Raw genomic sequence first — 15,102 nt, 5'->3', positions numbered from 1 at the left:
CTCATTTTGTATGTGGATGATATGTTGATTGCTGGAAAATCTCATAAGGAGATCAATGCCTTGAAGAAAAGATTGCACCAAACCTTTGATATGAAGGATCTTGGTGATGCCAACCATATACTGGGCATGCGGATACTTCGGGATAGGGAAAAGCGGTTGCTATACTTGTCTCAGAAAGAATACATTGGCAAGGTCTTGCAGAGATTTCACATGGAAGGGGGGAAGAGTATTGGTACTCCATTGCCTCCTTATGTGAAAATCAGTGCTTTGGACAGCCCTCAGACAGATGCTGAGAGAGCTGAGATGTCAAAGATCCTGTATGCATCAGCGTGTGGCAGTCTCATGTATGCTATGGTTGCAACCAGGCCCGATATTGCGTTTGCAGTGGGAGTGGTTAGTAGATACATGGCAAACCCCGGCAAGAAGCATTGGAATGCAGTGAAAGGTATCATGAGATACCTGAAGGGTACACAAGATTTGTGTATATGTTTCGGCAGTCAAGATGCAAAAGTGCAAGGTTATACAGACTCTGATTATGCCGGTCACCCTGATACCCGGAAGTCTACTACCGGATACGTTTTCACTTTCACTGGAGGTGCAGTGTCGTGGGTATCTAGAATGCAGCAATGCGTTGCATTGTCTACCACAGAAGCTGAATATATTGCAGCCACTGAGGCATGCAAGGAGGCTATATGGCTATCTCGGTTAGTGGCAGATTTGGGTTATCCACATTGGAGATTCCATTGTTGCATTGTGACAGTCAGAGTGCCATACAGTTGGCACGTAATCCTGTCTTTCATGCAAAGACGAAGCACATAGATGTGAAATATCACTTCATCAGGGAGGTGCTTGAAAACAAGCAAATTCAGCTTGTTAAGGTGCATACAGATGACAATCCGGCAGATCTGTTAACCAAAGGGTTAGCTGCAGAGAGGTTTGCACACTGCAGATCTCTTATGGGTATTGGTTGAGGCCAATATTCTTTCTCTCCTTGAGGGCACACTGCCTTTAAGTGGGAGGTTGTTGGGGTAAAGGCACTGGCCACCCTATGTTAATAGTACTTTATGTTGTACTTTAGTGTAGGACACTTAAGTATGCTAAGTACACATTTGTACTTAGCTGTACTTAAGGGTTACTACCTTATCCATAATATAAAAGTGTGTACTTGGGGAGGTACCACTCACTCATTGTGATTATCCCCACAAGTGAGTGTCTACAGTGAGTCACTCCCTACTCCCTACTCTCTCCCTCACAATCTATCAAAACTTATCTACAGAGCTCAATAGCTCCAGCAAAATCAGATATAAATATATAAAAATATATGAATCAGAGTCAGAGAAGCTGAAGTAGGCTAAGAGCTGGGACTCAGAAGCTAAAGCCTGGCACTATGGTGGCTCGTTTGTGGGCAGCAAAAAGTCTTGGATCTTCGTCTGTCGGGTTGTCTCATGGTGTGGTGGCGGGGGAGGGCGTGGTCTCCTTGATCTATGAACCCCCGTTGGGCTATGTTCGGAGTGATCCCCCGTCTCCGGCGGCCTCCTATGAGGAAAGCTGTGATAGGCCGGACCTCAATAGAGTGAACTCTAGTCGTTCTCGGTGCTGCAGGTGGTCTTTGCGTCCCTCTCTCAGTGGTCCAAGCTGCCCGCATGTCAGCTATCTCCTCCTCTATCCTGCTGTGTCCTGGAGCTGACTCAAGTTTGTGACGTGTCATTGTGCTCTGTCAGCCTCTGTATCCTGTGGTCTGGTCGCCTCGTGCTGCTCTCTAATCTGTCGTAGTAGAGTCTCCCTGTGTCAGCGCATCTCGAGTAGGTATAGGCCAATGCAGACTTGGTCGTGGAAGGGGATCAGTCGTGAGAGTGGGCCTAAGCCACTCCCCTCTTGGAAGAGGCAATGGTATCGCCCCCTGAGCTCATAATAGGCTAGGCAAGTACATAGAAAGTGCTCCTTTGTCTCAGGGACTCCTAGTGTGCATAACATACATATCCGCTGCTCTCTGGATATGCTTGTTGCTCTCCCCATTGTGTGGATAAAATTGTAAATAATTTTTTCACTTGTTGCATGCTGGTGGGTAGGCACATAGCTATGCACATAGCTAGTGGGTTGTAGTTTTGAGTTATGGACACTCTCATAAAAGACTCTATACTGATGTAAATATTTTTTGAGATTGCAAATGCTTTTGCAGGGACTCTTGGGAAATGATGATGACAGCAGTGTGGGTGCACCAGACATCCCAGAGCATGGTATCCAATGTGTCACTATGTGTTTGTATGGGATGATAAATGTTTCATCATATGTGGATGGTCGGAGGGCAATTAGATGCTAAGTGCTTGTGGCATGCATTAGTGTGCACTAAGTTTATTGTGTGATGCATTAAAAGCCTTGGTCTAAGTTTTGGAAAACTTGGAGAGTTGTAAAAAGGCAAACATGAAGTGGATAATTAAGGATGACATGGCTCTTGTCAAAAGGCATGCATGCAAGGTGGCTACGTGATTTTGATTTCAAGTTTTTGGAGGGATGTGTTGTCATGTACGTGGAGATGCGGCTTGCAGGAGGATGCTAGAAGGATATCGTGGGTTGGAGTACTTTGCACGAGGGGAGAGGCTCATAGTGGAGGGGAGGATTGTGTGAGAAGAAGGCTGAGACCTGTGCGTGAAGGAGGTGAGTCCTAGGCGGTATTCTGCTCAGATCTGACGCTGCCCATACAGCTCGTACCCGCATTCCGTATAGCTCTGCTGCCATTTTGTACCTGCAGCTTCCTCAAGCATTCTGTACAACGCCGCCATCTGTACAATGTACGGATTCCGTACCAATTGTGTCGTACAGCTCCCGTACTCGCTATTCCGTGCAAGCACCGCTGTTGTCCGTACATTTGTACGGCTTTCGCACAGTCGACCGCATTTCGCCGTACAGCCTACGTCAGTTGTCCGTACTGTACAGACTGTTGCAAGTCTTCAGAGCAAAGTATTTTTGCAAGGTACTCTAGCAGGGTGGTCATTTGCAGAGTTTTCTTTGCAGGTGGACCTTGGAAGGTGTCTTTGTTAGGCATTTGTGCATATAGCCATTGTTTGGCTTGCATCTTGGGAGCAAATTTGGGGCTTTTGCAATTTTGCAGAAATTTAGGGCTTTTAGTTGATTTGCCTCTTTCAGGTATAATTTCTTGCAGAATTTTGGGGCTTTTGCATTTTGGATGCAATTTGGGAGTTGAAAGACCATTTGGGAGATTTGCAAGCAGTTTTGGACTCAATGTGAGTCAAGTTGCAGACTTTTGCCACTTTTTGCAGATTTTCTTTGCAGATTTTTAGGTATTTGCAGAGCATTGTGATGCATTTCAAGCCTTTGATAGGCTGTGACAATAATTGTTACTGTGGGCAGATTTTCTTTGGCAGACCCTGGTTGTGCATTTTACATCCCAGGAAGGGATTTTACTTGTCTAGTTTGCTGTGTTTTTTTTAAAGTTCTCTGCCAGAAATGGCTCAAAACAACCCCGATGAGGTGTTTGGAGTCCTCACACAGGAGGGTAAGTTGGATGGCACCAACTACTCCTTGTGGAGCTTTATGGTTGGCAACATCTTGGTTGGCAAACATCTCTGGGATTATGTCAATGGAGGTGAGGCAAGGTCAGATTTTGTGGCTACACCTGTCACTCCTACAGCTGGAGGCAGTGGAAGAGATCAAAATGCAGCACAAGTAATTGGAGCAGCTGCTGCTACTGCAGTGGCTCCCACAGCAGAGCAAAAAAGATGGGATTCTAGGGATGCACAAGCTCTTTCTGTGGTTTCTCTTTCTGTCAAGAGGTTCATTATTTCTCACATTCGGTCATGCAAGACCTCAAAGGCAGCTTGGGAAATTTTAGAGAGTATGTTTGCAGCAAGAAATGATGCCATAGTTTCCTTCCTGAAGAGAGAGCTATCTCATATGCATTTGGATAAGGGAGATTCCATGAATGCTCACCTCACAAAGCTTCACGAATTCTAAAATTTTCCTTTGACAACACGTTTTTTTGTGGTGAGTTTTGCTGGGGGTTCTTCCGTTCGAGCAGCTTTTGGCACTCAGACATATTGCTCCAACTTTTTGTCGCAGATGTTTGGCTCTGCGGGAGTCCATGCCTCATCTTCTTTGGCATTGCTCCCACACCCGTGATTTCTTGGGTCTCCTTGGGCAGCATTTGACAACTAGATTTCCTAATGCTACCTTTTGGAAGTTTTTCTGGCTTTTTGGGATTCACTCACCCAGATAGGAGTTTGACCTATTTTTCACTTGGGTTAGCCGGCAAAGGAGAGTTTCACTATTGGCTTGTTAGCCTAGTGGTCAATCCTTGAAGGTGCACACAACAATTCAAATTTTGAAGCTTAGGTGGTTTTGGAAGATGCACTTGATTTTTCCTTGTAATTATGGTGAAGGATGTACAAAAATGAACGAATAGTCCTAGATTGTAGTTTAGCCAGCAAAGGAGAGTTTGACTATTGGCTTGTTAGCCTAGTGGTCAATCCTTGAAAGAGCACGCAACAATTCAAATTTTGGTGGGCGGTGCAAAGCCATGTAGCAGGTGCGTGCGGCCCCCTTCTCCATGTGCACAACTAAATTTGCCACATGGCAGCCACACGTTCATTTGCCTCTCCCATTTGCCAAGCAACTCGCAATTTCTTCATTGTTTAAAAACCTTGTTTTTGGGAGCTTTATGAAGGTGACACGTATGGTCTCCTATATTTTTGAGTTAACATGATGTATTGAGTTATCATATAGGAAAAAGTTGTCGTTAAGTTGTAGTTTTGAACTAATTGCTATAGAGTACCAACAGAGTTTTGTGTTACAAATTTCTATTTGAGCTCCATTTTCGAATAGAAGCTTTTGATTGTTGATTTCAAACTCTGTAAAGGTGTCATTCCACTTTTTTAGAGTGGTTTTTTGCATTGGATGTAGCATTTGATGCTTTTGACATAGCAAATACTTTTTTAATACAGGTAGAAACATCCGTGAATGGAGTGGATGAGAACTGTATCGATGTCTATCTGCGATGCTTGCCAGTGAAAGGTGATGGGCTTGGTTCCTCTTCAGGATCAGACGGGGGCCTTCTAGCAGCAATCATGGCAACTGCGGTGAAAGGTAAGAGAGTTTCTTCACATTGTGTCATTCAAATGACGATGGTTTGACAGGTCCTGTTGTATTTAAAGCTTGTAAGAGATACACCTCTGGTATTTGCATTCCTTGGTTCCCCCGTCATAGTCTCTTCGAGTGATATGTAAGAGCCATTGACTATCTTTGGTGTGTGCTTGCTCACTTCTATTTCAGAGGTCTTGAATCTTTCCCATGGCTTGCTTGAAGAACTTTTAAATAGGGAATACTCTGCCTGTTAGCAAGCTGACAACAATTCATGGTATGGGATGTATAATATCCTAATTTGGAGCAAAGGAATATCTTTATAGTTTGCGCAAAAAAAGTGAGGCTTATGTAGGAATGGATTTCAGGTGAGATTGTTGCAAGTGTACCTCTGTTTTGAATCCGAAGCTGCAGTGTTTTGCCTCTTGTCAGAAATCTATGGATCAACCAATATGGCATGAGATACAATAGGGTGTCCTAAGTAAGGAGAATCTTCTGGGAGAGTCTCATGCTCGGGTTTCCTGCCTGGTTTCAGTACTGGTCTTGTACTAATGCAAGCTTTATTGGCAGACGTAAGCATTTCAATGTTTCAATTGCTTGCAGTTTCATCTATCCATTTCTGCTTGAAATCAGGAATGCCTTCTTGTCTATGTCATTAGATGGAATTGGAAGCTGTGATCTTTTGCTCATTTCATTTATTATATGTTCCCTTATGATTTGAACACATTTAAGCTGTAGTCATAGGCAAATGATCACCATCATCATATGCTGTCACCATTGTCTGCTGTTTTCTCATCATAGCTGCTGGAAGACCTGTTTCCCATGCACTGGATTGCCAGAACATATTTCGCCTTTTGTCACCATTTCAGAGAACCAACGTTGTAGCCGGCATTCTCCTCTTTCGAGCACCACCAGTGGGTGCCCGTGCATCTATAGATTGTGTTTTTTGTCCTATGCTTCAATTCCAGAGGTGTTTCCTCTATGGAACCGCTGAACTTGGAAATACATAGATCTTTCTAAAGATTGTTATCTTCTAATTTCCAATGAAATGGGAGGGAAATGTTTCCCCCACTGTTACCCAGGTCTGAGGAAGCACTTCCCCAGACAGCCTGTCTGCCTTGCCACCATTGCTCACATGATGCGCACCTCTGCTCCAAGAGGTCTCACTCTAGTGCATCTGCAAAGAATCATAATAGCTAATGCAACCCTTAGACCCCCTTGTGCAGACTACCTCAACTTCTCCCTTGACCAGCAATACCCTTTTGACTTGCAACATCCTGGCTTCTGCTGGATAACCTTTTCACTGCCTCCCTCTTCCGATACTCTTGCTCATTTTCCATACTTCCAAATGCCTTGGAATCTGAGTTTGTGCCATGTGATTATAGTTTCTCATTTTTTGTGTTCACAATGGCAAATTATTCAAGTAACATATTTAGCAAATCCTGAGCTTATAAATATATGCTGCAGTAATCAATGATATGGTATTTTCCTATTGCCCGTCTTCTTGGCTCCCCAGTTTTTAAAAAACATTTATGAGCATCCATTTTCCAGTTTCCTCTCTATTTTCTATCAATCTTGGGTTGCTTTGATATTTCATGTGATCATGTGTTTACATACTGAGATTTTTTGGATTTCCACGAATTAATCTCCTGGATCCAGTATTTGGTGGTCATTTGCAATGGATAACATTCCTTCCTTTTTATTGATCTCGGATCTTCTTCATTTAGTATATGAAGAAAGAAGGAATATCAGGTTCAAGTCTTCTAAATAACATTGAATCCTTGTTTTGACCAGGGGAATTGCACCATTTTCAACTTGGGCTTGCTCTGGAGGTATCCTGCTTGAATGCTTGGCTTATTGATAAAGATGGCAAACATATGCCTGCAGTCTACATTGTACAGGGTCTCTGTCGCCGTTGTTGTCTTCCTGAGCTTATTTTACGCTGTATGCAGGTGTAGTCCTATACTCTTGCCTTTATTTCAAATCATTGATTGATCCAAGCATCTTGGGAATTCCTTTATACAACACAGTGTAATTGTAAAACCTCATAAAGACTTTTAACTAACAAGGTGACATTTACATTCAGATGAGCGTTTCTTTAGTGAACTGTGAATTCTTAAGTGAAGATGACGATCTGCTGGAGTCCATGGCATCTACGGAAAATGAAATTCATCGACTATTTAGCTGCAACCAACTGCGGGTGAGTCTCTTGATTCCAACTGATCTTTAACAGCCACTCTCTCTCTCTCTCTCTCTCTCTCTCTCTCTCTCTCTCTCTCCCCCTGACCACCTGATGGGACCCCTAGATGTGCTTGATCAATGCTTTTCTCAATTACGACAGGCACATGGCAGATTGCTGAAGAGTGGACACATTTGTGGTGTATCTTTGTCTTTTGTTAGATTTGTAGCCTTGTTTTCCCAATTGTGGAAGGCCTTGGATTGCACGATGTATATATCTTTTGGTCTCATAGGCCTCTTTGGCCTTTCGCAGACATTGATTACACCCCACTCCCCTTTCCGCCTGATTGCAGGAGTTTTTATTGTTTGAACGCGAGTATACATTGCAAATAATGGAGTTGGCAGAAAATCAAGAAGAAGCATCAAGTCCTTGATCAACGTTCTTGGTGGCAGTTGCCCTAGTTAGAAGTTATGTGCTTGGAGTGTATCATGCTTACAGGTACAGATCTAAAATATACACTTCTGTTAGCATACTCGGGCAGTTAGTTCTTCTTGTGCCTAATCAAGGGTATTCTAGTGTAACTATCATTTGCATGTGTGATATATGCATAAGTTTCCGGTCTTATTTCCTTGAGAAAATGCTTGTATGGGTGCCTAGGCAATTTGAGCTGTACCAGTTCAATATGAAGTGTGAGAGATTAGGCTCATTTGTGTTGGCTTCAGCAAGGTAAAGCAGCTTGCTGGTGTATTAACATCTTTGGGGGAACTCTATAAGGCAGCAACACAGACACACAATGCATCATTTTACCATCTATATCCACTCTGAAGATAGAGCTATCAGTCTCTTAGATCTTCATCTGTTTCGAATCCAATTGTGTCATTCTCAAGCTTCATAGTGTCCATTGACTAGCTGTTCGACAAGATGGTTCATGCAGGCCTGATAATGACTGTTCTGTAAAAACAAAAACGATCAGGTGGGATAAAAGGCACGCTGTTTTAGCATCAGATACAGCTGCCTTGCTTTTCTGAATTGCGTATGGAAACAATTTCTTCGAGATGAAGGCAAGAAAATCTGGAAATATCTATTTCTAATGATGCACAACTGTGGTTTAGATGGGATTTAAAAAGCTTCATTTGGAACCTAGGCAGACTGGGCAAGCAAATCTGAAAAGCATAGTAGAGGAGGTGCAGATTGTATAATAGCACAGTTGGATATGTGAATCATATGAAATAGTCAACAATGTGAATGAAATTATACCGTCAACACAAAAGGGGCTTACTCTTATATACACACTTTTTTTGTGAAGTACTACTTTAAGACACCCACATACATTTGTTTGAAAAAAACATTATGATCCCAGGACGACCTTACACAAAGCAACGCGGCCGAAAATATCCTGCCATGGACACATAGGAAACCAAAATAGGGAAATGTTACTGCAGAAGTTTAGTTCACAAACAAACATGCAGGTGTACCAAGTTTAGTACTAAATGATTTGTGTTGCAAGCTGGACCACATTCATCACTCTAAAACTTGCAAGTGAATTTATGTTATGGTTGATCATAATATTGTGTGCAGTTTATTAAGACTCAGCTTAAGCATGCTAATTGAAGGAGTGGAGACCAATAAGGCATTGCTTTTGTATCATGAGTTGAGCATAATATTGTGGTTGAGCATAATATTGTGCAGTTTATTAAGACTTAAGAGGCATTGCTTTTGTATCATGGGTTTTAACTCTCTCTCTCTCTCAGTCTTTAACTGATGTAATGAAGATCTCATTATGATAGTACTAGAACATTTCTTGACTGTACCTTTGTCTCATAGCCTTGTGAGGGCTTTTGTAGACGTTAATGAATCTCTCTCTCTCTCTCTCTCTTGTGAGGACTGCAGCCTTGAGGGGGCGACAGCGTTATATTGTTGACCTCATGTCTCCGCGTCCACAGCCTCATACATCTTGATGTCTTGTTGCTGACGATGATGATGATGATGATGATGATGATGATGATGGTTATGGTGATGCCGACAATGATGCTGAGATGGATATATATATATAGTCGGGATATGACTATGTTATACTTAGGACTTTGTACTTAGTACTGCCATTTTGCATTTTTTTACATTCTGCATTGGTATGGATGCTCGTTTAGTAGCGCTCCACTACCACACCTCATTGTATCAGGTTTTTCAGTCTCATAGATCCATCGGTCTTCCGAAGACTTCAATAAACTTTTTTTCTTTCTCTCTCTCTCTCTCTCTCACACACACACACACACACACACACACACATTATTTTAGTGAAAACTTTTGATTGATTATATTATAAGAGTAGCGACCTCAAAATGAGGCAACCAAAATTACATCAGCTAAAAATCTCAGTGTATGCTAGATATACATCATGATCTATGCAATGTTTCTGCAAGCAATCAAAGAAGGATGGTTGCAGAGAGCGCTTAAAAAAGAAAAAAAAAAAAACAACACCAAAGACTTTACAGTTCCTGTTTGTTCATAAAGTCAAGTATCCAATGGCAAACCCAAACAAAGAAAAGATGAAACGCCGATTTGGGTGGATGAAACACCAAAGAGCTAGAAATACTTTGCAATAGGAATAGTCCGGATCTCGCTTGCAAGCGTTGTCGAAGAAGATCAATGAACTCGTGAGAACATGGTGAAAATCAAAATAAATGAGGCATAGTCTCCTGAGAACTCAAACATCTGTGGTAACGAGTAGGAGCAATGTATCTACGAGTCAACATCTTTCTAGATGAAAAAATGCTAAAAGCTCTTGTCAGAAGGTAAATTGTTTTCGAAGAGTTTTGTAGATCCAAAGCTGTTAGGCGATGCATTCTCCACCACTTGGTTGGGCGATGCATTTTTCAAATAGAATTGCCTTTCTTTGAGACCCAAGGTTGAGGCAAAAGGTTTTAATATAGTGCAGGCATCGTAATTGGAGATAGCCTCAAAGGACGAGAAGAGGGCCTTGGGAAGTCAAAGGAGGATTCAGAACAAAAGACGAAAGTATATAAGCAATTTGTTGCCACTAGGCATGATAATGAGATCCCAAGCCATACCGTGTAGTTGCCAGAGAAAAAGATAGCATAGAGCCATCCTCATGAATAACATCATCAACAGAAGTGATCTCCTTAAAAGAAACAAAGTAGGAACAGCGAGGTTCTTGTAAAGCCCGTGGAGACTTAAACTGTTGACCAGCGAATGCTTTCAGTTCGCAAAGAATTATGTAGCAAAGATTGTCGAACATGTAATTATAGATGAGAGAGGATGTGCTTCCACTCAAGAAGTAGGCTGGAGACCAAAGGACAGCCATGCAAAGTGCCATTGATGTAACTAAATAAGAAGTCCCAGTAATTGATTTGCCAGTGATTAAAAGTAGAAATGCTGATATGTGTGACCAGAGATCTAATCATAAGAGCCCAAGGTTGATCACCTTGCAGAAATTGCAGCAACATTCTTTCCCTGTGAGCAAGGATGTGTCTCCAGATATTCGTGATGTTTAAACCACTATGCATCTTAGGAGAATAAAGTTGATGCACTGAAAGCAGCCTGGGACTTTTTCTGCCATGTTTGAAACGCTAAAAGATTTTCTTAATGGTAGAGATGAAAGAAGTACGATTTGCCTTGGTGAACAAGATCAATGGCAAATCAAATTAAACATAAGCCATAAGAATGGACTGTACTATTTGAAGTCGAACATGCAAAAGCCAGATTGCCAATTTGTAATACTCTAGCTGTTTTCAAGCTTGACCATTACCTAATCAGTTTGTTGACGACGAGTGAGACCCCATCTCAACGAGTTACCAAGATGACGAACTATCTGAGTAGGTGGAGTGATTTCCTCGGGCCACAAAAGACTATGCCATTCTTTAGAATGCAATGGGAGCAGCTTAGACTTTTGAAAATTTATCTGAAGACCAATTGCCAAACCATAAACAGAGAGAGCTTGCATTAAAGCAGAAAGATCATTATGCGTATTCTTCGGGGTAAAGAAAGAATCATCAGCATAGGCTTGAGCAACCATGATGTGATTTGCATCCAATTCCAAATCACAAAAAGAGGAGCATCACCATTCGAAGCAACTGGTGCTTTTCCTTTGTCTTGGATGGCAAAAAAGTGTTTTACCCCCTTAGGCTTCATCAGAGAGGAGGCATTGGAATTCTTGCTCAGAGGCAGTGACAATTCAGCTTGCAATGGCATTTTGGGAGCACGTGAAGGGCATTGTGAAGCCATATGCCCGAACTTCTTGCATTCAAAGCAAGCACTTGCAAAGAGATCCCATTTCAATTTAAAAAGACATTGCCCATTGAAACATTATTCACTATAACTGCATAAGAGTCTGGGGTTGGATTGTCTGTATCCCACAAAATGCAAAATCTATTTGAATTGCCATTAGGCCATGGTGGGCAAACCACTTTGCCGAGAGAGGCTGCAATTTTTGGCAAAAGAGAAGCCAAACATTGAGGGAAATCCACAACTTCTACAAGACAGGGCATCTGTGTCTGATGAATGCTTGATAATCTCTGGTAGGTGACCAGGGCAACACATGAACCATTTGTTGCCCATAGAAGAGAGGAGAGTGCTCTAATAAAATCTATCTATGCTCTTCATCTGCCATGATCACCTCAAAAAAGATGCTTGCTGCATAATGCACTTTTTTTACATAGCAACCACCTAGAGTTCTAGTCAACCAGTTACCAACATCTACATTAGCAGGCATACGTCCTGGAAAAAAGATAATAATGGCATGCTTGGCATATTACTTAATAGGTTCAAAAATATCATCTACCTCCACCATGATGCCCATGGTGGGAGCCAGATCCAGGAGCCAGATCCTTCCAACTGTTTCGAGTGTCTTCAAATCCCTCATGCATCACCTCATGGACAAGCTGAGCCTCTGCAGAGTCATGAAGGGGGTCATTTTGACCCATAACCTGCTTCTGTTTCTTATGTGTGTAAATCTTTGTGGTAGCCATGAAATCCTGTATAAGAAGAGATGACTAAGAAAATCCCACAAGAGGTGCATATAACAAAGAGAAAACAAGACTAAAAGGTGTAGGGATAGAGAAAGATTATAGATAGAGGTTGTTAGGAAAAGAGTCGAGGAGCAAAAAAGTACAAAACTCAAGAGAAGAAGAAAAGAGCGACAAAAGCCCCAAAAAACACCCACAAAACTCACACACAACATAGTTACGATGAGGGATGACGCAAACAGTAGAAAAAGAGGAGGCAAAAATTTGTTTCACCCCCTTAGTCTTCATAAAAGAGGAGGCAGTAGAAGTCTTGCTCGGAAGCAGTGATAAATCAGCTTGCAATGGCATTTTGGGAGTATGTGAAAGGCATTGCGAAGCCATATGCCTGAACTTCTTGCATTCAAAGAAAGCACCTACAAAGAGACCCCATTTCAGTTTATAGAAGGCAATGCCCATTGAAACATTATTCACTGTAACCAAATAAGAGTCTGGGGTTGGATTATGTGTGTCCCACAAAATTCAAAATCTATTTGAAATACCATTAGGCAGTGGTGGACAAACCACTTTGCCAAGAGAGGTTGCAATTTTTGGCAAAAGAGAAGCCAGACATTGAGGGAAATCCACAACTTCCACCCAAACAGGGCATCTGCGTTGGATCAACGCCTGATCTTTGGTAGGAGACCGAGGCAACACATGAACCATGTGTTGCCCATAGAAAAGAGGAGAGTGCTCCAATAAAATCTGCCTGTGCTCTTCATCTGCCATGATCACTTCAAAAAAGCCCCTTGCTGCATAGTGAACTTTTTTGACATAGGAAAACCACCCAGGGTTCTAGTCAACCAGTTACCAACATCTGCAGCAGCAGCAGACATACGTCCTGGAAAAAAGATAATGATGGCATGCTTGGCATATTCTTTGACTGGATCAAAAATATCATCCACTTCCACCATGATGCTTGTGGTGGGAACTGGATCTTTCCAACTTTTTCGAGCATCTTCACCTCTGCAACCCCCCCGCCCCCCCCCCCTCCCTCCACCTTCACCTCCTTCCCCCCCACACCCACCCTCTCCAACCCCCTCACCCGCCCCCCACCCCCCTCACCCCTCCCCCCCACCTCCACCCCCTCCATCTCCACCCTCCTCAACCCCCCCACCCCTCCACCCTCCTCACCCCCCGCACCCCTCCACCTTTACTCCCCCCCCCCCCTCTCTCTCTCTCTCTCTCTTTCTCTCTCTCACACACACACCCCTCTCACACCTATCCCTCTCCCCTCTCAAGCCTTGACTCATGCACCCGACTGCGCGCTACTGGTACACCTAAGGCAGCGCGTGCCACATAGGCAGCACCTACCCTGTCTTGTGCCACGTGCCACTCGTCCACCATAAGCAGTGGCGCCTGCCAACCCCATCCATGCTCCTCCCCTGCATTCTCCGGCCCGCTCCTTCAAATGGCGCTTGCTCTATATACCCACCACCTCTACACGCCTGGTGCCTCCTCTAGCTAGTGCTTTCGCACCCCACCGCCTCCCCACTCGCGGCACTGAGCCATCGATCTTTCGCCCACTCTACCACCGCGCCTCCCCTCTGTGCACTCGCCCTCCGTGCCCCTACCTCCTCCGTCCCCTATCACTCCCTATTGCCCTCCGTGCCCCTACTACCCCCTTCCTACATACCTCCACCTCCCTCTCCCTCTCCCCTGGCTGACGGCGACGGCCATTGCCCCCTGTCAAATTTATTTATTAAAACCATAACCCTAACCATATCCCCGTCCACTAACTACAATCAAGTTAGTTAGGTTAGGTTAGCTGGGCTAGGTTAGGCTAACTATAGTTAGCATTAGGTTAGATTAATTAGAGGTTAGGTTAATTAGTTGGTTACTTGGACTAACTATAGTTAGACTAACTAGATAATTAGATTAATTGGGTCAATTAGGTTAACTAATAATCAGGTTAGTTGAAGTAACTGGCCAATTAGAGTAATTGGATAGTTAGGTTAGTTAGATTAATCGAGTCATTAGGTTAATTGGCTAGTTAAACTAACTAAGTTAGGTTTAGTTTCTTTAAGTTTAAGTGTGTTCGCACAAATCCTTACAGCCCAAAGACCCCCCAAAAGGCAATATTTCCCCCCTAATTTAACCCTCCATAACTCACCCATGTGGGACCCAATTTGGACCTAGTTTGAATCCAAATTTCACACATGAAAACACCACGCTATAAGATTCACTTGGGCATCCCTAGAACTTGTCAATTTGTGCTCTCATGTGGGTTAATTGTTTCACTAATTTGCTTATAACTTTCACTTGTGACCTCCGATTTTGATGATCCGTTTGCATCAGCACATTCCTGTCTCAAGGGGGGAATACTAGGTACATTTTCTAGCACGACGTTTCCCAAATTACTAACACATCTCTAACCCCCATAATGCACACAACTCTAACTTTCGGACCAAAGGATGTCGCACTCAATCAAACACTCGGCAAGTGTGCATGCATTTATGATCCAACTGATATGACAACCCTCTTGACTGACTCCATCTCCTCCAATTAATCAAAACCCTCATCCTCCTCCAATCTACAACATGGGAGATCGTCATCATGATGATGATGACCTTGACTTAGACAACGATGGCAACTTCTTCAACTGCCCAAACTTCAACCTTGGAAGAAGACCCCTGGGAAATCTTAAACTTCTGTAGTACAATGGCTAGGATGATCCAGAGTGGTTCCTTCAACACTTTGATGCCGCTTATAGAACAAGAGGATCAATCTCACGAGGCCAAAGTCGCTTGGTTCCATATGGAATTGGTCGACGAAGCCTATGAATGGTACTTAGATCTTCTGGTCGAGGAA

General features: G+C 43.1%; 1 protein-coding gene across 7 annotated transcripts in view; it reads left to right on the top strand.

The window, feature by feature from the left end:
- Positions 1-9,391, top strand: part of LOC147891045 (nuclear pore complex protein) — a 111,584-nt gene extending 102,193 nt beyond the window's left edge. For 4 of the 7 annotated variants that reach the window (XM_087389215.1, XM_087389214.1, XM_087389213.1 and 1 more), the window contains exons 22-25: positions 4,959-5,100; positions 6,889-7,046; positions 7,181-7,294; positions 7,626-8,899. In XM_087389215.1, coding sequence (XP_087245341.1) covers positions 4,959-5,100; positions 6,889-7,046; positions 7,181-7,294; positions 7,626-7,706 — 495 coding nt within the window. In that variant the 3' untranslated portion in view covers positions 7,707-8,899. Of the gene's footprint in view, positions 1-4,958; positions 5,101-6,888; positions 7,047-7,180; positions 7,295-7,625; positions 8,900-9,216 lie in introns of those variants that run through there. The other 3 variants (XR_015542567.1, XR_015542566.1, XR_015542565.1) reach the window with 3 other exon arrangements.
- Positions 9,392-15,102: the final 5,711 nt, after the last annotated feature.

This window comes from Dipteris shenzhenensis, chromosome 18 (genome assembly GCF_047967505.1).
Source record: "Dipteris shenzhenensis isolate YYH24624 ecotype China chromosome 18, Dip_SZ_1.0, whole genome shotgun sequence".
Lineage (NCBI taxonomy): Eukaryota > Viridiplantae > Streptophyta > Polypodiopsida > Gleicheniales > Dipteridaceae > Dipteris > Dipteris shenzhenensis.
This window is presented reverse-complemented; position numbering and strand designations above follow the sequence as displayed.